General features: G+C 35.9%; 1 protein-coding gene across 1 annotated transcript in view; it reads right to left on the bottom strand.

Annotated features, from left to right (window-relative positions):
* Window positions 1–21,771, bottom strand: part of LOC117785610 (Down syndrome cell adhesion molecule-like protein Dscam2) — a 71,086-nt gene extending 49,315 nt beyond the window's left edge. The window contains exons 1-3 of the mRNA XM_034623710.1: window positions 21,309–21,771; window positions 15,740–15,940; window positions 2,960–3,304 (exon numbers count right to left, since the gene is read on the bottom strand). Of these exons, the coding sequence (XP_034479601.1) occupies window positions 2,960–3,304; window positions 15,740–15,806 (412 nt within the window). The 5' untranslated portion in view covers window positions 15,807–15,940; window positions 21,309–21,771. The remainder of the gene's footprint in view (window positions 1–2,959; window positions 3,305–15,739; window positions 15,941–21,308) is intronic.
* Window positions 21,772–22,076: the final 305 nt, after the last annotated feature.

The raw sequence follows: 22,076 nt of genomic DNA, 5'->3' as shown, positions 1-22,076 counted from the left end.
AAACAAGGAGGGGAAAAGGAAACTCATTATTCTATAATACAACTCTCGACATAACCTAAAACTTAAACCATTTGAAGTGCACAAACCATATTCGGAGCCTGGTAAAAAGTCCTCATTCTGATCCGTGTGCCAGGAAACAACGCTAACAAAATCGGCCACGAACGAGGGAATTTCGCATTTGAGAACTGCCGCATTACCGCGTATCACATAGGCCTTATTTACATCGGTATCATAGTATTGGGTAACGACTAAAGCAAATTGAACAAGCATATGATAAAACTATAAAATAAACAAATATCAAATTTATGTTCAATGATAAAAAAAAGGAAAAACTAAAGTCGAAACACTGAAACACTTGAGACTTAAGACATGGGGGACTGTAACCTGACCAGTGTTGATTAATTGAGTTAGCTCATTGCAGAGATACACTTGTGTGGTGGCGCGTATTTTACAGTTATTAGTGTACCAGTGTTGGGTGTTGGTTTTTGGCTAGTACTTAGTGTTGATTAACTGCACTGTACAATGATGTTGCGTGTGATGTTGTTGTTGTTGTTTTTGTGGGATTACATAGTTTGTAGACGTAGTTAAAAGTAGTGCTGTTTTGCAACATACACACACACACACAGACAAAGGCAGGAGCGAGCGAGCGAGAAAAAGAGAGAGAGAGAGTGAAAACACACCATATTCAGTGTCTGGATAGAAATTCTCTTCCTGATCGGTATGCCAGGATATGACATTAACAAAGTCAGCTACAAACGATGGTATATCACATTTCAATATGGCCGAATTGCCGCGTATGACAAACGCTTTGTGAATATCCTCTTCATAGTGTTGCGAAACGACTAAACGTATAGAGAGAAGAAATAAAAATAAATGTAGATACAAAATGGGTAATATAGTTGATGAATGATTGAATGAAGGATTCTACTTTTCGTTCACTGTGGCCATGCGTTTAGTAGAGACCTAATCCTAAATAGTGCAGATATACTTTAAAGAGAATTTAAGAATAGTTGTTGCTGTACGGCGCACCATATTCTGTGCCTGGAAAGTAGTTCTCCTCCTGATCGGTGTGCCAGGAGACAACCTCTACGAAATCGGCCACAAATGAGGGTATCAAGCACTTGATAACCGCCGAATTGCCTCGGATTACATGCTCCTTGTTCACATCCGCCTCGTAGTACTGGGCAACAACTGTAAAGTGGTGTTTTTGTGTGTTAATTTGTGAGTATGATATCGTGTTGTGCGAATATGAGACTCAATAATAGAATCTTACGATTCTCACGCTCAATACACCTGTTTAACCTTGGCAACTTTTCAGCAAAGTTCCTAGAAACAATTTTGTTAGTTTCCTGTTTGTCGGAAAACAATTAGACAACCAATTAAGTGAAAAGTGCGAGAGAAAAACATAATCACAGTCGAGCTTTATATTATTTAAACAACTTTTTTTTTAGGTGTAGCCCGTGTTCAGGCCATATTTCATGTTAACTAGCAACATATCATCGGTCTCCACATTTTATATATATTTTTGGCACTAAGCAAACTTGATAAATTCTCTTAGTTAAATAGGAAGCGAGTCGAGTTCATGCTAAGCAAAGCCAAACGACAATAATAAGGTTGAAAACGGAGGGAAAGAGGGACAGAGATTGGGCTAGGTCTCTTGGCATGAGCTAATTGCTGACAAACACGTCAACAAGACGCCTGATGACTAAGCGAGGTTGAGTTGGAACTGTTGTCATCTATGGGCGCCAGGTGGCGTTATTCTGTGGGGTAGCTCACATGATTGTAACATAATTAGGAAAAAAGCTATCAACTCTGGCCTATTTAGTGCTGGTTTATGCAAGCGGAAGTAATGGATATTTCCACAGCGAATAAGCTGACATTTTTCCCGGGTGTGTATGAATCTGAGTGTATGTATGGGTGTGTGCCCATCTAGGCTATAAACTCATAACTCGATAAACTGAACTTGGTGAACTGCTGACATGAACTCTGGCCCTCCTCTATAAGGCGACAGGCCAAACGTGCCAATTGCATCATCATCAACAGCTTGCACAACGATTAATTACAGTGAAATTGCAAAGACGACGATTACAACATTACAACAATGAGCAGCACATGACCTCTTACACCTATGAAGGTGGGCCGAACTAGACATCTTACCAAAACCAAGAAGTACAGCAACATTTTAACACTTTGGACAGCTCTAAAGTGCAAATAACAATTCGGTTTTTTTTTGGGAAATGGCAACTGACATCGAATTGCAATGAAAATATCAGAGAGAAGTTGAAAGTTTCCCTTTTTACAGAATAAGTTTTCAACGTAGTCAGACAAACTAGATGAGACCCTTCGTTGATCAAACGGTGCTGAAATATGCTGAAAACCTGGAAAAAAGTTTTGTTTGAGTGCAGTGCAAGCATTGGATGTTGTATTAATTATCCGAAGAATATAGCAATATAAATAAAAAATCGGTCAGCCTGACAATCTAGGACATTACAGATTTAATCCCTGAATTTAATTTTAAATCATCTTTAATTTCTAATCATAAATTTATTAGACTTTATCAAGCATTCAACTTCAATTTTCAAATACTAAGAATCGTATTTTTAATATTTTAGTCAATTGTAACTAAATCTTATACTTTTTTCATTTAATATATGTTTGAGTGGTTTTTATAAGTTTTCCACAATTCTTGCAAAAAATGTGGCATGAATTTAAAAATAAGGAATTTAAATTAGACTTTTGCAATTCTGAAGTAAAATTCAATTTTGGGTTAACTTACTTCATTAAAAATATTCAAACAATTTTATTTATGCCTTTCTCTCTTTGATAGTAACAATCTCTTTTTAAATGTTATTTAAGTGAATTGTTGGTAATTCCCCTACTTTGTAAAATCCACATCCGACCAGCTTGCTCTGCACTCGGTAGACTCCATCGTGCTCTCTCTAGAACACCGACAACTTACCCGCTCGCACATGCACATCTCTCGATATGATTGAGCCAAATTGATTGCGGGCCAGACAAGCGTAGACCTGGGCATGAACCTCCTGGCGATAGTCCTCAGCGCGGAAGGGTGGAAAGACCAGCTTGCCATCCGATGAGATCTGACGCAGTCCGGGTACATCTCCTACGGCGGTGCCATCGCTACGAATCCAGATAATTTCAGGCATGGGATTTCCACTCGACTTGCATTCAATTTCGGCGCCAGTTGAGTTTGAGAAGTCAATGCGATTGGTGGGTTCCTTCAGGAAGACGGGTCCTTTTTGATCTGAATCTGCTGGATTGGCTGCTAAAGTGGAGCTCACAGTGGCTGTAATGAAAAGATAAAGACAGAGAAATAATTAATATCAGGGAATAACACCGGATCTGAGACCGTAGTCGAAATAAATATTCTGTCAAGAACCGAATACCGAAACGATTGTGGTTTAAGACCAACTTCAAACTGTCATATCTTAATCAAAACTGAACCGATTTTCAAGCGGAATGTCATATTGATCATTATTTGGACTCTAAATTTATTCTGCATTTAAATTTTTATCATCTAAAAAATTTGATATTTTTTCGATTCTAAGCCATCTATTATCCAATTTTCCATACATACCCCTTGACATTTTTTCAATAATTTTGATCTCTCATAACTTCATCAAAAACTAACCGATTTTCAATCGGAATGCCATTTTGATCATGATTTGGCCTCTAAATTGATTCTGCATTTAAATTTTTATCATCTAGAAAATTTGATATTTTTTCGATACTAAGCCATATATCATCCAATTTTCCATACATACCCCTTGAGATTTTTTCGAAAAATTTGATCTCTCATAACTTTATCAAAAATTAACCGATTTTCAAGCGGAATGTCATTTTGATCATGATTTATCCTCTTAATTGATTCTGCATTTAAATTTTTATCATCTAAAAAATTTGATATTTTTTCGATTCTAAGCCATCTATTATCCAATTTTCCATACATACCCCTTGAGATTTTTTCGAAAACTTTGATCTCTCATAACTTTATCAAAACTAAACCGATTTTCAAGCGGAATGTCATTTTGATCATGATTTGGCCCCTTAATTCATTCTGCATTTAAATTTTGTTTGTTAAAAAAATTTTATTATTTTCGACCAAGATTCGATTTCGATGGTAAGGGTCCCCCCTTAGAAATTTCGAAAATTCAAAATTTAAAAATCTCAAGCTTTCACTTTTAATCAACTCCTTATATCGTAATTAGGATAAAACGACACTTTAAACTTAATTCTGAGACCTTTCATTTTTTTGTCAAAAATCATGCCAAATTGAACAATAATTTGGTCTTGTAAAATGGCTAAATCCGCAGTCTGCCCAACTTCAAACTGTCATAACTTGAGCAAAATTAAACCAATTTTCAAGCGGGATGTCATTTTGATCATAATTTGGTCTCTACACTCATACTGCATTCAAATATTTTTAAATTCGTTCAAAAAATGTAATTTGTAATTTATTTTGATGTCATATTAATAATAAAACGACATCTTAACATTTTAAAATCTTTCAATGCTGATTTGTTATACCGTTATAGTTATTTCAGGACGTTCCGGAACCGAAACCGTAACCTATATTTGTTTCGGTTTGATTCCCTGATTAATACAAATAATTAAAAACTCATAAAGCACTTTAAGTATTCAGGGCAAGCAAAACGGATGTCGATATATGTACAGATGTATCCGCATGTACATATAAAGTATACGTATGCATAGCTATGTAAGAGTAGATAAATTTGTATGTATGTAAGTTTATTTATCATCATATTTGTCAGTCAATTGTCAACAGTTCGGCTTTTGTTCCATAGTTGTAGCTGTTGTTGTTGTTGTCGTTGTCGTTGTCGTTCTCGTTGTTGTTGCTGCTGCTCGACAATTGAATGCCATGGATCAGTGACTCTCTGTGCTTGTGATGCCCTGCAGCCAACTCGCATGTGCTCAAGTGTGTCGCTCTTGTTCCGACAACAGCAACAACAACAGCAACAGCCACTGCTCAAACTGGTCGCTCTTTCATTTCCTCTTACACACACACCCACGAAAGGCAAAGCACAAACAAAAGGCAAGCGGACTAAAATCGTTCATTGACACTTTGGAGGCTGCTGCGGCACAACAACAGCAACGAGTTGAGCCCATAGATACAGTAAAGCCTCCTACCACCTGCCCTCCATCCTGACTGTCACTTTTGTATTGTCAAGCCATTTCATATTCAATTTTATGCACAGGCATGCCACACGGGGCATGTCCCCTATGCGCTGTGCACACCTTAATCCACTGCACAGGTGTGTGTCATATGAAAAGCACAATTTTAGTTGCTAATATGAATAAATATATAAATGTTTGTCAAACTTTTTTCGATATCTTCAAACTGTCATAGCTTTATCAAATCTTAAACGATTTCCTTGCGAAATGACAATTTATCTATTAAAAATTCCATTTTTTCTAAAGCTGCCAATATTTCCCTTGACACTTTTTCAAAAAAAAAATATATATATAATCTATTCTGTGTAAAATTTTGAATTTTTTAGTACAATTTTTTAATCACTAACTGAACTGATATTTCCTCCTAATAGAAAGTTAAATCAGTTTATTTAACATAAGTATACATTTTTGGGAAAGAAAGTTTCTGTATACATTTTCATATAGCTGTGCTTTACTGTAATGAATATTTCGCATGTCCTTCAAAGCGTGCACAGTTTAATTTTTGGGTCATGTCCAATTTATCATTTTCATTCTCGCATTAATTAATGCGCAGCTCTATTTTCAAAACAAAAAGGCAAGAAGAGCAACAAATAAGCTCAAAGAATAATTAAAAACTACGGCGGGAAAGGGAGTGTGTGATGCACACACACATGTGCAGAAAACTTTTGTAAAATACAATAAATGTTAGCATACGAAAATAGAATGGAAAACTACTCGTATTTTAGCGAATTACAGGATATTTCGACCTGGGATATTAACTTACCACATGCGGCGTGTGCCTGTGGTAAATGTTAAATGGATACAAATTAATTAGACTGACAAAACTACAAATTTAAATTGTGTGACAGTTTTGGGCATTGCGTGTCTCGCCCTTATTTAATACCCACTCATTAGTTTTAGTTTTGGGTCGCTGAGTTGGGTTTGCGGTCAACAAATTGATTTCTCAAATGTTTGTCAATGCATTCTCATTCCTTTTAATTGTGAAGGCGCAGGAAATGCGCAGTAATGCGATGGGAATTTATAAAATATTTCCTTAAAAAATTATTAAAAATGCACAAAGCGAACATGCTATGGCCATATGCGGGACTTAAATACTTATACATATATATATATGTATATATACATTCATATGGCAAAAGATGGAAGAGATTAATAAGACGCGCAAAAAGTTGGAAGAGAAAAATAAGAATGAATGCGAAAAGGCAGACAGATACCGCAAATATAATTATACTCGAAACTCGCAGCTGTTTTACATCTGGATTTTAGTTTGCAAATTGAGAAAACGATTAGAAACACATTTTTTTAAAAGAGCAGATTCAATTGCCCTAAGAATCGTAATGAAACATTATGAAATGAGACAAGACCCATATCTATAATGATGGAGAATACTTATTTATTTTATTGAATCGTAAATAAAACTCTTAATGAGCTGCACAATTAATGGCAAGATTAAGACTTTCTAAAAAAGAGTATACATGTTTTAAAGAGACTTATAGCTAACCAATTTTATAAAAATACTCCTAGGTCGAATCTATGTTTTAGTTTTTTTTTTTATTAATGATTGAATCAAATGTAAAGATGCTGGTACTAGGCATAGTACAGTCGAGCACTTCATTCCTACTTAATGGTTTTTGTCCTTTTTGTTATTTTTGGACTTAACACCAGCTGCTTCTTTCGGTTTGTTTTGTTTTGCTTTTCGATTTCTTCTTTTCATTTTTTTACCTTTTGCCAGCTTCACATTTTTTGCAAAGATTGGCAGCAGGTGCTTATTTTTCTTCAATGGCCAAGATACAAAGTGGCCCGGTCACTTTTTACCCTAACTTGAAGTTTTTGGCAAATCAAAAGCTGAATAAACAAACTAAGGAAACCGGTTTCAAGTCGTCGCTATCATTCTACAAGCCGATGACGTTACCAGCTGCCCAACAACAACAACAACAACGAAGAGAACAACGACAACAACAAAACGCAAGTTGTTCAATTGTCGCCGCTTCAGTTGTTGTTGACGCGCAATTTTCCAATTACATATATGTATATGTACATGCAACCAGATTAGACAAGAACATAAGTATATATGTATGTGTTTACTACACACATACACATACAAATTATAAAATGTGCACTGAGTAAACGCAATTATGAGGCAAAATGATTAATAAGGGGATTGCAATTGACGCTGATGGCAAACTGAGGTCATCTGCGTGGCATGCCACATGCGGCAAGTTCTCAGATACTTGGGATACGTGGGAGCTGGGAGCTACCAGTCTTTAAGTTTTGAGTGCAAGCGTCAAATAAACGGCGCCACAGTAAACAAACATTAACACAAACCGCAGTCGCAAATGAATTGAATGTTAAATAAACAAATAAGCAAGCCAAGCATGAGTACGAGTCTAAGAGTCTATATGTATGTGGATATATACGTACATACGTACTTAATGTACATATGTGAGAGCATGACTAATACCGAATAAATTTCAACTCAGAGTTAAGGGCTGTCAAGCGAGTCTCAAAGGTGTCGCGTTACGTAGTCAAAATAATTTAATGTGTTATATTTGTACATACTACAAAAAAATAAAGATGAACAATTTGCAGAATTGCTAAAAGTTAACAGTTATCAGTTAACTACTTTTTGGTTAGTGTTGACTACTGTTTGCAGAATTGTGAGAGAGTATTACCTCAACTATGTTTTAAGTATAGATTTCAACTGATCTCACTTCAAGTTGGAAGAATGCTATAAGGTATGTTACACAACTGCATTTAATAATTTATTTCTAGGGTCGAATTTAAGGAATGATAAAGTTGAGTCTTTAAAAGCATTCCCTAACCTAATTAAAGATTTGAAGGCTGAGTTTTAAGTCACATTTTAAGAATTCTAACTTGAGAGATGATTTCCTAACCTAATTAAAGATTTGAAGGCTGAATTCTTAAGTCACATTTTAAGAAATCTAACTTAAGAGATAAATTTTCTAAATAAAGTATTTCCAGACACGAAGAAAACTTAAACCATAACGTTGTAACTGAAAAGAGGACTGTCATAAAGCTGCACATCTTCGGTTAAAGAATGTTTTCCTTTATTCAATATGTCCCTTGACAGGTCAGACGGTTTACACCGTGTGTTACGCCCATTTTATATGAAGCTTGGCTAATAAACTCATTCCCAGTCACACACAAAAAGGCGTAATTACTCCCACCAATGATTCCTGAATGGAAAAGCAAAAGGAAATTGGAAATTAATAATTTCCTGTCAAAGAAAAACAAAGCGTTGAAGTTCAATAGGCACACGTATGACAAACAATCCGCCCCAAACATTCAACACGCACTGAGAGGTGAGAGGTCAGTTAATAGGTGTGTGTGTGTGTTGTAGCACAACAAATTCGTTGACTGACACGCGATCTAGAAGACACATCTATCGACAGTAGTTCTGGATTATTTCTACGCAATGTGATGAATTCAATCGAATCGAGAGTTATTAAAGAGTTGGCGAAACAAACATCTGCTTTCGAGATGAAAAACCAGTTCGACAGCTGTTCGAGAATCGCCAAAAATAGGAGAAAAACAAAGTCAAAAGGTCTGGTATTTTCAGTTTTGCCCACTCAATTTGTGTGCTTTGCAGACCCACACAGAGTCACGTTTAGGCCATGGGCAACTGTTAATAAAGTGTTTGGCTAAAATGCAATTAGCTAATGCGTAACGAAAAATGCCATTCAATGCCTACGCAATTCTAACAACAACAATTCTTGAATCCGTCCAATCCAGCATTCAATTAGAGTCAGCGTCTAGTCGGACCACAAGCGAAACCACAACCTGTCCACCTTGTGGTCGAATCGACGACGCGTCGCTGATGGAAAGGTGACAAGATACAGATACAAAAGTATCTGGACCGACACACGTGAGACACCGTTAAGCTCGCAGGAGTCAATGTGGGACAGCGTTTAAGTGTGGGTAGTTACACAGACTGACAGAGGGAGAAAGAGAGAGAGAGAGTAAGAGAGAGAGAGTGAGAGAGAGAGAGAGAATGCTAGCACGTGTAATATAAATATGAACTTGCTGAGAGTCTGAGTGCGGTTGATGATGATGATGCAGTTGATTTGTCGCGACAGCTGGCACAGTGTCCAAAAGCTCATGAAATATATTCTTAATTCTTTATTACATTCCATTTATTATTACTTTAATTTTTTAAGAAATTATAGATGAAATTATTTAATTATAAGCAAAAATTGTGTTTAAATATTTAAGAAATTCTTACTAATACATACGAGTATGTATAATAAATATAATATCTATATGACACAGAAAGTATTTATTTGGAAGCTGATAAAATCATTAAATAATTACGTTCCTCTGCTAAAAACTACTTTATTCTTTTTAAAGTTCAATTGTATGATGATAATCTGATTATAATTTATTTGTAAATATATAAAAATTGTCAAAGCATGTTGTGACACTGTGCAGTGATGACGACAACGACTACAAATGTTTATGAGCGACGCGAAGATTGAAGTAGAAGTAGAAGTTGTAGATACTTTTGGACAGGAGTCGGGCCACACTCTGGCTGCCATATAAAGAGAGGGTGGTTTGCTTTCAGCTGAAAGCGTTGCACAACATTCACGTGCGAGTGTATGTGAGTTGTGTGTTGTTTGTGTCTGGGTGGTTGTGCATGGGAATGTGTCAAGAGCTTGAGGGAAGTGCGACCCAAGTGGGCTGCCAACTTGCTACGACACTGTTGTTCCAGACATGCAGGGAACTGCTCAAAAAGTAAAAACCGACGCGTTTTGCATATTAAAAGCGAACCATCGCTGTCGACGCATTAATTAAGGCCGCTGACAAGGCGCAAAAAGACAGTTCGTGATGTGTACATCGAAATGGAGAAGACTCATAAACACGCGAGCAATGGAACTTTAAATAAAAGAATTGTGTTCATTGTTTTTCGTCTGTCTGCCCGATTACAGAGCTGTGATAAGCAAATAACTGCGAAGAGTTGGCAGTGCCCAAAAAAACGTGACTCAGTTTACATATAAAGAGTGTAGGAGTATTTAAACAAATTCTTATGTCCAATTGGGGAAGGAGTGAGGTTCGGGGCTCTTGCCCTGCCTCGACGTACGCGCCGTAGATGATGTCTGTCTGATAAATGTCACCTCGTTGCTTCTCTGGGCGAGGCAATCAAATATTTTACAAATTATGGCTTGCTTTTGTTATGGGGGCGCCAAAATTATGTTAATCTCCCTCTTTCTCACTCTCTCCTCTCTCTTTAACTTCTTCTGTTTCTCTTTTATCGTTAATAAAGATGACAAAGTCAGATTTCTTAGCCTCGTTTCGTAGATAAACCTTTTTAATTTAACGCCACATAATTCAGTTCCAAACTTAACTATAATCGCATCAGTTCTTCGAGCTGCTATAATTTTAAATTTAGTGTGTGTTGCAGCCAAGCGATGATTCCTATCACATTTCTCAACTAATTGTTATTTACGTTTTATTTATAAAGTTTTTTGTTTCTAAAAAGAAAAAAGATCCTTAGCGCATTAATAAAAAGTATATCTACTTAATATCCACTTTACTTACGAATACATAACTCAAAAAGGAGCACAAGCACACCACAATACACCCACATACACGCACACACACACACACCCTCTCACCCAACAGGGACAGCCCCTGACTAAATGTATGGCAAAAGGAGCGGAAGCCCAGTTCTCAGTTCTCAGTTCCCAGTTAGCAGCTCTCAATTCCCCATCCTCATCCCCGTCCAGGGGCTCGCTGAGTGAAATGTGGCAACAGCGCATGGCTCTAAATGATTTTGAAGGCACGGACAAGCAGAGACATTAAATAAGTATAATAATTTGTTGGCAAGTTGATTCTTTTTTTTTCGTTTTCTACCAAGTGTTGATGATGATGCGTAAGGAAGGGGGAAATAATTATTAGAGAGAAGAAGTGGAGACGGTGGTGGGAATAGAGTGCGTATAAATGCACAACCAGCACTTAGTTAATGCCACTTTGGGATTGTTTTTGGTTTTTTTTTTTGGGCATCATGTGAGAATAAAATGAATCTTTGGATATATATTACTATTCGATTCACTTTGGCTGTCATGTAAATCACATGTGCATCATCTCAACTACAAATCTCTGAGATTTGCTTATAAAATACTTTCCGTGGAAGAAAATAAAATACGTACTACAATTGGATTTAGCTAAAATAACATCAATACAATTATATATCAAAATCTAAGTGGAAGACATTGTTTGTTCATAATAAATTTTAAAAAATTGTATGCCATTTTTATTAAAATTAAGTATGTATTGTACAAATATTGTAAGAATTAATTTTAAAGTAAACTTTTTAATTTAAATTCAATTAATCCCAATTTCTCTGTTGCCAAAGTCAAAAGTGTTAACAAATTTTTCTTTGCTCTTCAGTCTTATTTTTATGTGCACTGAGCATTAAAAGTTATGCACCTCTTAACACGCCTTTAATATTGAATCTCTGAAATATTTCTAGAACTGCAGACGCATAAATTACTAGCGATGCGTTTGCAGCAGCAGCTCGTAAAATACTTTAGGTTTATATACTTATATATATATATACATAGAATCTTTAGACATATCTGGGTTGTCTATAGAAATGCTTAAAAGACTTTTCGACTTTGTTAATGAGCTCAAAATGTATGACAAATGTTCTTAATGGCCCAAGGAATGCGAGACTTTGACTCTTTTGATGCTCAAGCTGTCTGGTGTCGAGAGGATTTGTATGGAATTTATGACGAACAAATAAATAGATTTTACAAAACTTTCAAATGCATTCAAAAACTATTTGCCTTATACATTGTTGGAGTTCTTCTTTTGGGTGTCTGAAATTGCCTTGCGATTCGACGAACAACTGTGAAATAATGACGTAAAATTGCTGCAACAATGAAATGCATAAAACTTTGTCCATAGAACTGCAACTGGATGATGATCCTCGGTTCCATAAAGACATGCTGGCAAACAAAAAAACCGCATTCCTGCGGTTGTGTCGACAATTCGTCGGTACTTGGCACAAGCATAATAACTAATAATAAACCGAATCGAACATGCAGACATCGAGACACGTTTCGGAAAAAGCCATTAAAAATAAATCATGTAAAGGAAAAATCTATAGAACGTAAAGCTGCAGCAGCTGCTCCTCCTTCATGCTGGAGTGGTTTCCGATCCCGTTGCCTGACAGCCAGCCTTTTGTTGTTTAGACAAGCGCCGCGTGTGATATGACTCCGTCGTCGGGGTATCATAAGTGGGGGCAGACTGTGGCGACTCCATCGGCATCTTCCATCTCCTCATCTCCTCATCTCCGACTTTGACTCGACTCTCGCCTCTCGAGTCTCGGTACCTCGGCCAGTCTACATCAATCATTTGTAATTATACGCTTTTTCTCTCTCTGCTTTTTTCCCCAACATTTCTTTTCCCTCGTCTCATCTCTGTGTTTTTAAAACGGAAATGGCTTTTATTTTGGCAGCCCCGGTTCAGTGATCTGATCTGGTTGCGTGTGGAGCACGCACCACACTCTCATCTCTCACTTAAGGTCTGTCATTCCCCTCAATACAATTTATGAGCTTTCTAAGTTACATAACAGAAGCCAGAACTTACGACTTACTATTGATTTAATAACAAACTGAACTGAGTCTCGTAAAAATAATTTTTCTATATAGATAACTTCTAAATATTTTATAAGAAACTCTTATTGTTATCAAGTTTCTATCTTAAAGCACAAATAAGCTAACTACATTCTCTTAAATATCAGTTAACGAGCTTATAACTGCTTTTCAAAGTGTCCCTTTAAGTTAAGTATTATAAACTCAAAACGAAAGAAATTCTTAACATTGTTCAAATTATTTTTCGCTTAATTTTTAACGGCTTTCGGATCTTGAAGGCCAACAAAGGGTCATTAAAATCTTTCTAATAAAATAATAATAGTTTTAAAGAGCATCATTAAGGCTAGTTAAATAATGTTAGCTTATTATATGCATAGAATAATTTGGCTAGTTCACAAGCTTTTTAAATAAAATCCAAAAATTGAAATCAACAAGTTATTTGTTCGCATTCACAAAGAAAGCGTTTCATAAGTATAAATTCTATTGTCCAATTAATCAACATAAATAAAGCAAATACTTTACGAAGATTATGTTTGTTCCATTTAATTAATTGTTACATTCGCGCCATGTTAAATTACTCACTTCCTGTAAGTATCACGATTAGCAGTGAGTACTCACTGTGAGTTGAATTTAAATCCAATTGAATGAAATGCGAATTAAATGCGTTGCTGCAGCGCAACGAAAACAAAAGATGCATTTCAGCTTACAACACAACGTTCACAGATACATCCAATGTGGCATAAACATACATAGATTCATAAATTCACATTAGTACGTGAATCTAATGAAAGCGTGTTTATATTTATATACCCTGCATACAAAATATAGACAGACAAAGGGATATAACCTAGTTTTGGATCAGACAGTAGAATGCTGAATATAAATGTAGTATATATTGTCACTTGATTTAAATAATGACATAAAAACAGCAATGAAACTTCTATTAAAAAAGTTCAAATTGGGAAAACATTTGATATATTATGTTGCAAATCTACAGTAAAATATAGAGTATCTACTCGGTCAGCAATCGCAACTGGAGCGATTTATACCCAGATGTAAAGGAAAATTGGCGCAAAATGTTTTTAATCAATTTAAATTGAATGATGACCCGCACAACAAGCGCAAGAAGCTCGGGAGCAGCTCGAGAGAATTAATTTTAGCATTGTATCTTTTAGTTTGTACTCATATCTTTTCATCTTGTATCTTGGGAGCTGTCAGTGAATCAAACTTGAATAAAGATTGTAATAATTTATGGTATTTTATGCGCTCTTTGTTAATCGTTTTGTTATTTCTCCAATTGTTATTACTCTTTTACGATAATGTTTGCCTTTACTTTCTTCACGTTCTTCGATTGTCGAATTTTATTTGATTTCAGGAATTCAAAGTTTTTTTTTTTCTCTTTTGACTTAATTCAATTTCATTAGAATTTTGATACGACTCGTGGATAGTTTTCAGTTTCATTCGACTATTTAAAATTCTACGCATATCAAATCACATAACAGTTATTTATAATTTTTAAACTCTACAGAAATTTCAATTTAAGCACGCGACGCATATAATTATTTTTATTTTTCTGCATATTGTGTAGATTATTTTTTGTGCAATTTCCTTGGCTCATTTTTTGTGTTAATTTATTTATAGCTGGCCCGCAATTTTTGCGACTTGGTCTTCGCTATATATTTTTTCTCTTTATCGCTTACTGAACATCGAGTGTATTTAATTGGTAATGGTAATTAAGCATACGCCACGTGGTTCGCAATCTAATGGGTTTTTTGGCTTCGAATTTATGCAAACCGAATATGGCAATCCCATTTGATACATATATGTATGTATTCCTACGAATTCGGAGCAGACATTTCCATAGCCACATAAATTTTATAAAACTCAGACTCATCGCTAATACAATCAACGCCTTTGTTTTCTCCCCCTCATACGGAACGGGTCAAGTGATTGCCCAACCCAATTGCTACCCATAAAGGTAATAGAGAAAAAAAAGTCATTTATAAAATATTCAAAATTATTATGAATACTAATACATTGATATATTTATGCATATTCTTTCAATTGAGTTCAATGAATAAAATTTGCAATTGATGTAAATTTTTATTAATTAAAAAAGCTTTAAGTTTAAATACTCGTATTTTATAACAGTTATAAATATTTAAATATGGAACTTAGTTCTGAGATATCGTTAATTACAGCAACTGACCCACTAAAGTATATCATATTACGAGAGTTACGTAGATTTGTTATGGAGCACAGAGAGGCATTAATCACAATGCGAACGCTTTGAACCTTCAACATTCGTATCTTCCATTCAACAGAAGCAAGGCAATGAACCGCAGTTTATCTGCTGCTTAAAATACACATACAAATGCAGTACAAACACACACACCCTCACACAAAATGTATCTAGATACATTACACATTTGTACTTAACCGGCGAGTAAATATGAAAAAGCAAACAGTCGGAAAAGCTACAGTGAAACAAACGTAATCTGAATGAAAAGTCAACGTAATTAAAAATTCATAGAAATTGTTAACGTCAAACAGAATTGTATGATATGGTAAGAGATGAATATGGTACAGTATAGTATGGAATGTGTCAACAAACACAAAAAAAAACCGGAGCACAAACCGAGAAAAGGAAAAGTGTAAAAGCGGGCAAAGAGAAACAAGAAAACATTGCACAATGTGTACTAACAAAATGTGTCTGTTCTACCATTTGTTATTGCAACATTCTATTTTTATACCCTATACCGGGAATAATAAGAATAGAGAGTTGCTTAATTGATAATGAATCATATTTAATATCATTCATTTTCTTTGATTTTTTTCTCACTCAAATGAACAAATGTAAGATCTATTCCATAGAAAAATAATAAGAATTTCAAGAAATACAAATTACTCACCCAGCACAACAACAGCTGCGCACAGTGTTAGCCATTTAACGCGTTCGTTAGGCATCATGTAGGCCATTTTACACTCCGCTCGAGGGTGGCCGCTGACTGTATCGATTTTATGCAAAATGGGCTCAAAGACACCCTTTACAGGAGACACTCGACGAACGCGACGTTAGTGAGGTTACACGAGTAGACCCGGTGACTCAGCGGCTGCAATGAGAAACAAAACATTGTGAGGGTTTGGATTAGCTTTAAAAGATAAAACATGCTTCCAAATGAGTAAGTTTAAAGTAATTGTAGCATGTTTAAGTAGACATTCAGATAAATATTAACAATACTTTTGGGGGTAAAACTCCCTTATTTGCCAGTTTCCCATCTGTAAACTCTTTTGATGTTGGAAAAAGAGATATGAGAGGCGTCCAAAATCGTATATACAGCTCCTTTTAATCTTCCCTTTCCAGTTTTGGTCTAGCTTTGATCTTTGTTTTTGTGAGTTTCTCATAATTATCAACTTTAGTTATAAATTTCGGCATACAAACTAATTTTATTGTATGAGTGTCTTCATTCCGATTTAAAATATTACAAACTGCAGCAAATATCTATCGATTTAAACAACATTGAATGCCTTGCCTTATCTGACTAATGAAATGCAAGTAATTTGATTAAACAACAACTGCAACCACTAGAGCAACCCTTCAAGTAAAACGAAATTCAGCAATAAATAAACCTTGGACGTGCGAAATTGCTTTGCAGAATGTTATACAGTTTACATTGATAGCTAAATGTGGGCAAATGGGCGTGGCCCGCTGTGTGTGACAGGTAAATGAGCACAAAAGTTTACTTTAAAAGTTTGCTGATTAAACTTAAGTAACAAACAACAATGAAAATTATTTTATGAATCTGTTGAGCCACTAAATCAGATTATGACCTGATGACCCCTCACAGTCTTGTGCACTTAAACTTTATAGACTTTTCCCCCTCTCAAAACGTTTATGTAAATCCATCAAAAGCAACAATTTGTCCACAGATGCCACATATGGCATGGTCGCATTAGACCCGCAGACAACGTCAACTATTTATAAAGTCAGACAAACGATTAGCGAAATAAGCAAAAGAGAAAGAAATAGGAAACGAGAAGAAAAGCGGGGGAAAAGCGGAAAAACTACAGCCGATGTGGATGTCATTAATTAAACCTCAAATGGGCAAATGGTCGGCAACGGGGCGATAGAACGGGCACTTCGATATCGTCTTGTGCCTTTTGTCATCCATAAAATATCAACCTCCTCCTCCCACAACACCCCCCCCACTCCCACACTCAATCTCCTGGCCAGACATTCGCATGCTTTTAAAACTTTATGACTGGCAGGAAGTCACGATTCCAAACACATGACTGTTTCCATATATATCAATTGCTATGCCCCCTCTCTCTCTCTATCTCTCTCTCTCTCTATCTCTCTCTCTCTCTCTTCTGTCTCTTCACTAAGAGCTGTGACACGACTCCATGAACTTGTCGTGAATGCCAACATAGAAGATAGAACTGTCTGCCGTCTTAGCATATATTTATGTCTAATACGTCTGTGTATGAATTTCAGTAGCAATTTGTTTGCTTTTTAACGCTTAATTAAAATTAAAGTGAATTTTATTGTAGCAACAAATGCTCAAGGCTCCTATTTATACCCTAGTGCCATAAAATATACAACAAAATAGTATAATTAAACTATGCTAATATGTTTTATATACTATAAAACTGAAATTTTAATCTGCTGATGTGCATATATATATTAGACATCTTCCATATGCTACCGAATAGATTGATAGATAGAAAGATAGATTGATAAATACTTAGATAGATACATTCTAGAATTTTATTTTCTCCACGTAATTTTTAGACGTTTGATGTGAAACTAAGATTTTTGAAAATTCATAAAAATTTCCAGCAATAATTAATTTTATTATCTTTTGTTAGTCCTGCAGGGTATCTGTTAGTTCAGCACGCTCAACTTCTAAGCCTTTTATACCTTTCATGCTTGGGTTTTGTTAGATGCCTAACACATTTATGGGCAGCTAATGAATTTTCCGACTTCTATCAACCATCTTATTTCATATTAGTATCTGGCAGTTGGAGTTATAGATTAAGTCTTTTGAGGGTTGCTCGGCGCAAGCGCGACAGTTGAAACTGGCACGTGGCCGTCACATAAAGGGAGGATTGAACAATTGTTAGCTTTCAAATTGGTTTAATGAACTTTGCCAGGGGGTAAATTACGCAACTGACAAAATTTTCAACAACAGCGCAGTTGCACAGCTGCGCAATGAACTTTAGGGTGGAAAAGTTAAAAAAGAATTTTCACATGATAGTTTTAGTATTCAGTTAAGTGTAGGGTAACTTGTTTGCTTAAATAATTCAACAAGAAACAAAGAAATTTCTTATAATATACACTATAAGCAATTCCTTGATTCATACTTCCCATATGCCATTTGATTGATGCCTCATGCGCTGCCTTTGACATGATTCAGCTGGCTTTAATATTCAATTACTATTCTCATACATATGCAAAAAAAAACTGCGTGTCTCAATTTAGAAAACATCTGGTAATCAGTAAACAGCGTGAAAGTTTCATAAGCGATTCTTTATAGCACATATGCTATAATATATATTATAAATATTCGTACATTGTATACTCATTTAACAATTGTTTGGCATATAAATCATAAAAAATACTCAATTTTGACTTCTTTGACGACTTCCTCGTAGCTAGGAGGCGGTAGTTCAGATCCTTCGCCATCAAAGGGACTAGGTACTCCCTTAACTGCACCTTTATGTGATTTTCGTGGCAAACTTGGAGCGGGTCGAGTTGATCGTGACGATACTCCTGCTTCGCCTCCTCTTCCTCCACCCGCTATACTAACGGTTTCGAATACGAATTCGCTTGGGATATGAATACTTTCTAATTCAATATCTGATGTCCTATTTGTGATCCACACTTTTAATTTACAATATAACACAATTACAATAATTAAAAAAATCCAGGAGAAAAGTGCAAGACTGACGGCAAAAAAGAATATAATTCCTAAGGTTTTCCAAAAGTCCAATCGACTCCAAGGAATCCAGTCCTGATTCCTACAAAATATAATAATCGCCGGAGTAATCACCAACCAGTATAAGATGACCGCCAAAATCTCTACAACTTTTAGAGACATCTTGTTCACGTACTCCTGAACTACGCTGCAGCTTAGAATGAAGACTGAGTAGGTGTATAATTTTTATTCGATCGGTATGCTGAATAGCCACCACAAAACGACAAGTTTGAATCATGCCATATACATAGTAAGTAGTTTGTAATGAAATATAATTTCACTTGCGGTTTCGTTAATTTCTATTTACTAAACTGTAATATAAAAACACTCGATTAACTGCAATGTATATAATATCGAAAAAAAATGTATCGATATGTTTTCCACCAATTTATCGATGTATATTCAAGATAATTACTAAGGATTCAATTAGTAAATTAAAATAAATCAAAAATTGTATTTATTTATGCAACCGATCTATAATTTGTAATTAAAAACACACAAGTTTTCTCTATTTTTAAGAATTAGTAGTGTTGAGCTTAGGTTAGAAATGGTATGAAAAAAAATCTTAAAAATGATAACAGCGATTAAAAAACGTACTGCTGGTGATTTGTTTATTTAAAAACAGAATAATTAGGTAATTTTAAAAATATATTGAAAAAGAAGTAGCTAATTTTCCCTACAATTAAATTTGGACAGATCCGGCAGTGCCTGAATCGCGTGGAAAAATCAACGAAATACAAATTTTATTACTCATTCTATTTTTTTCATTTTTTTAGTTCCTTTTCGTCGGATGGCAACTGAAATGCTAAAATGTCTGTGCATTAGGGTGCTGAGCCAATAAATTTTGCAATTTACTGCAGCGAAATGTATTTTTTTTTTTTTTTGATTCCGCTTAAGGGGGCATGTAAAAGGGGGACCACGAAGAAGCGGGGGGTGTCTGCTCCACAAAAGTGCAGTGGCCCAATACAGGGTCAATTCACATACGAAACCATCGTTCGTCATCAACCGTCAACAAAAATAAATAAAAGGAAATAATGGAAAAACTGTCCATTGTTCGGTTTGGTGCAGTCACTCTGCTTCCATGTTTCATGTTCCATGTTCGGTGACCCATTGGACGATGTGCCTAATTGAGATTCAAGTGTACTTTGTGGTCTCAACAACAAAAATAAAAAGTTGTATTTGCTTGCTTTTTAATATTTTATTTCCCTGTTTGTTCCCGTTGCTCAGTTTACCCTTTGTGCAGAAATTAAAATCAATATTTGCTTTATACTTTGTCTGTAAGTTTCACCGACTGAGATTGGAGCTGCACAAAGATGTCAGAAAGGAATCCTGCATGGAATGACCTTGGTTTGAACTGTTGCCAGCTGAAAAATTGCGAGTATCTTTAAAACAGATCAATAAATACAGACCAGATACAAATACAAATTCAACCGGATTGAGAAGTTGCCAGCCAAAAACTGCGCCTAGCAACAGAAAGGATGCGAATGCGGATGCTGATGACAACGTCGCGAAGGGCGAAAGACCTGCAGACGAGGATGTATCATCGAAGAGGTGAGGAAAGAAGAAGCGCAACACTTGCGAAATCAAATAAAGGAAACTAAAGGAAAAAACGTTAAGCGACAGCTGCACGGGATTTCGTTGAAGCGCTGACGCTTCAGGATGAGTTCCTAACATGGCAGGGGTTGTTCTCACACAGATACACACACACACGTGTGTATATATATATATAGAAGTGTGCACAATGAGGGCTGCGTATGTGTGCCACATGGAAACTGTAAAGGATCTTAAAAGATGCTTCAAAATGAAGTGCCTTGAGTAGGGAAAACTACCTGACAGAGACAAAGGCAAAGGCAGGTTGCCTGCATACACACACACACACACACACACACACACACACACACACACACACACACACTAATACAAAGGGACAACGCAGAGTTGCTTTGATTATCGTAAGGGAAATAAAGCGCATGCGCAAAAAAAAATTCACAAAACAAATGCGGGCAGAGCGTTTTGGCAAAACGCAAATTTCTAAATGAAAATTACTAAAATAACTGCAAACTTTTACCAAAAATATTACAGCACAATCTAAGGTTACTAATAAATGTAATTTTCATTAGTTTTAAGCACTCTAAATGCATTTTCCAGCTGCTTAAAAATTCCCTTTGCAAATTGAACTGGATTCGCCAGCCTCTATTCAGCACACACCCTTTTGGTAAGAGTGTGTGTGTGTGAGGAAAGTAACAAAGTGGATTCGCCAAAGGGAAAACTTTAGTTTTTGGCGAAAAATCAATAGGAAGCTGCGTCAAACTTAACAAATTTCCTTAGCAAAAACAAATGCAAATGGTAAATTTGTTGCACAAATGGGAAAACAGCTATTTGCAGTCACCCTGTGGCGGGGGGTGGTAGCGTGGGCGTGTATTACTAAAAGACAACACACACACAAGCACAAAGTAGTTGCCAGACAGCGACAAATATATGCACATTTTTTGTTGCTTCTTACCGTTTGGTTTTCGATTTGAATTTGAATATTTTAATCAGTTGATTTAGTTAATGTTTATGCACACACACAGACACTTTTAAGTGTGAGCTTATTGTAACAGGGTGCCACTAATCCACTGGGGTGGCGACTCTGCACAAAAAAATGCTACACTCTTTGCACACAACAAACAACAGCCGACAGCAGATGCTGCTGCTTTTGCTCTGCTCTGCTCTGCTTTTAACAATTTTGTTGTATTATTATTTATTGCATTTGCATTTTATTTCAATTTATTAACACACAAAGCGCGCTAACGATCGAACCACCACCAGCGAACCGGTTTGCGGGGGTGTGAGTGGCTTACCGTAACCGTAACCGTAGCCAAAACAATTCACACATACACACAAACACACTGGCAATCTATGATAATGCTGACGTACACTCCGGCTTCCCTACGTTTGATAATCACCGCTCGACGGTCCAAACAAGACTGAATTGTATCTCCGTCTAGCAGTTGCTCAGCAGCGGCCGGCCATTTTGCTGTGTTCTCTCTTCTGGCTTAGTGTGAGTGTGTGCGTGGAGGGGCATTTGTTTGGGAAATTCCTTGGGATATTCTGTGGGAACACCTGTTGATGGCCGTCTCTGTGTGCGTGCGAGCGAGTAAGAAACACAACAAGGCTGTAATTAAAATATTAGTTAACGAAAATGACTAAATGCAATAACTTTGCAATAAATTATTAAAAATTGATAATTTATTAAGAATTAAAAATTCTGCAGGTATTAAAAATATTA

This window comes from Drosophila innubila, assembly GCF_004354385.1.
Source record: "Drosophila innubila isolate TH190305 chromosome 2R unlocalized genomic scaffold, UK_Dinn_1.0 1_C_2R, whole genome shotgun sequence".
Lineage (NCBI taxonomy): Eukaryota > Metazoa > Arthropoda > Insecta > Diptera > Drosophilidae > Drosophila > Drosophila innubila.
Note: the sequence above shows the minus strand (reverse complement) of the source record. Positions and strands in the feature narration are given on the sequence as shown.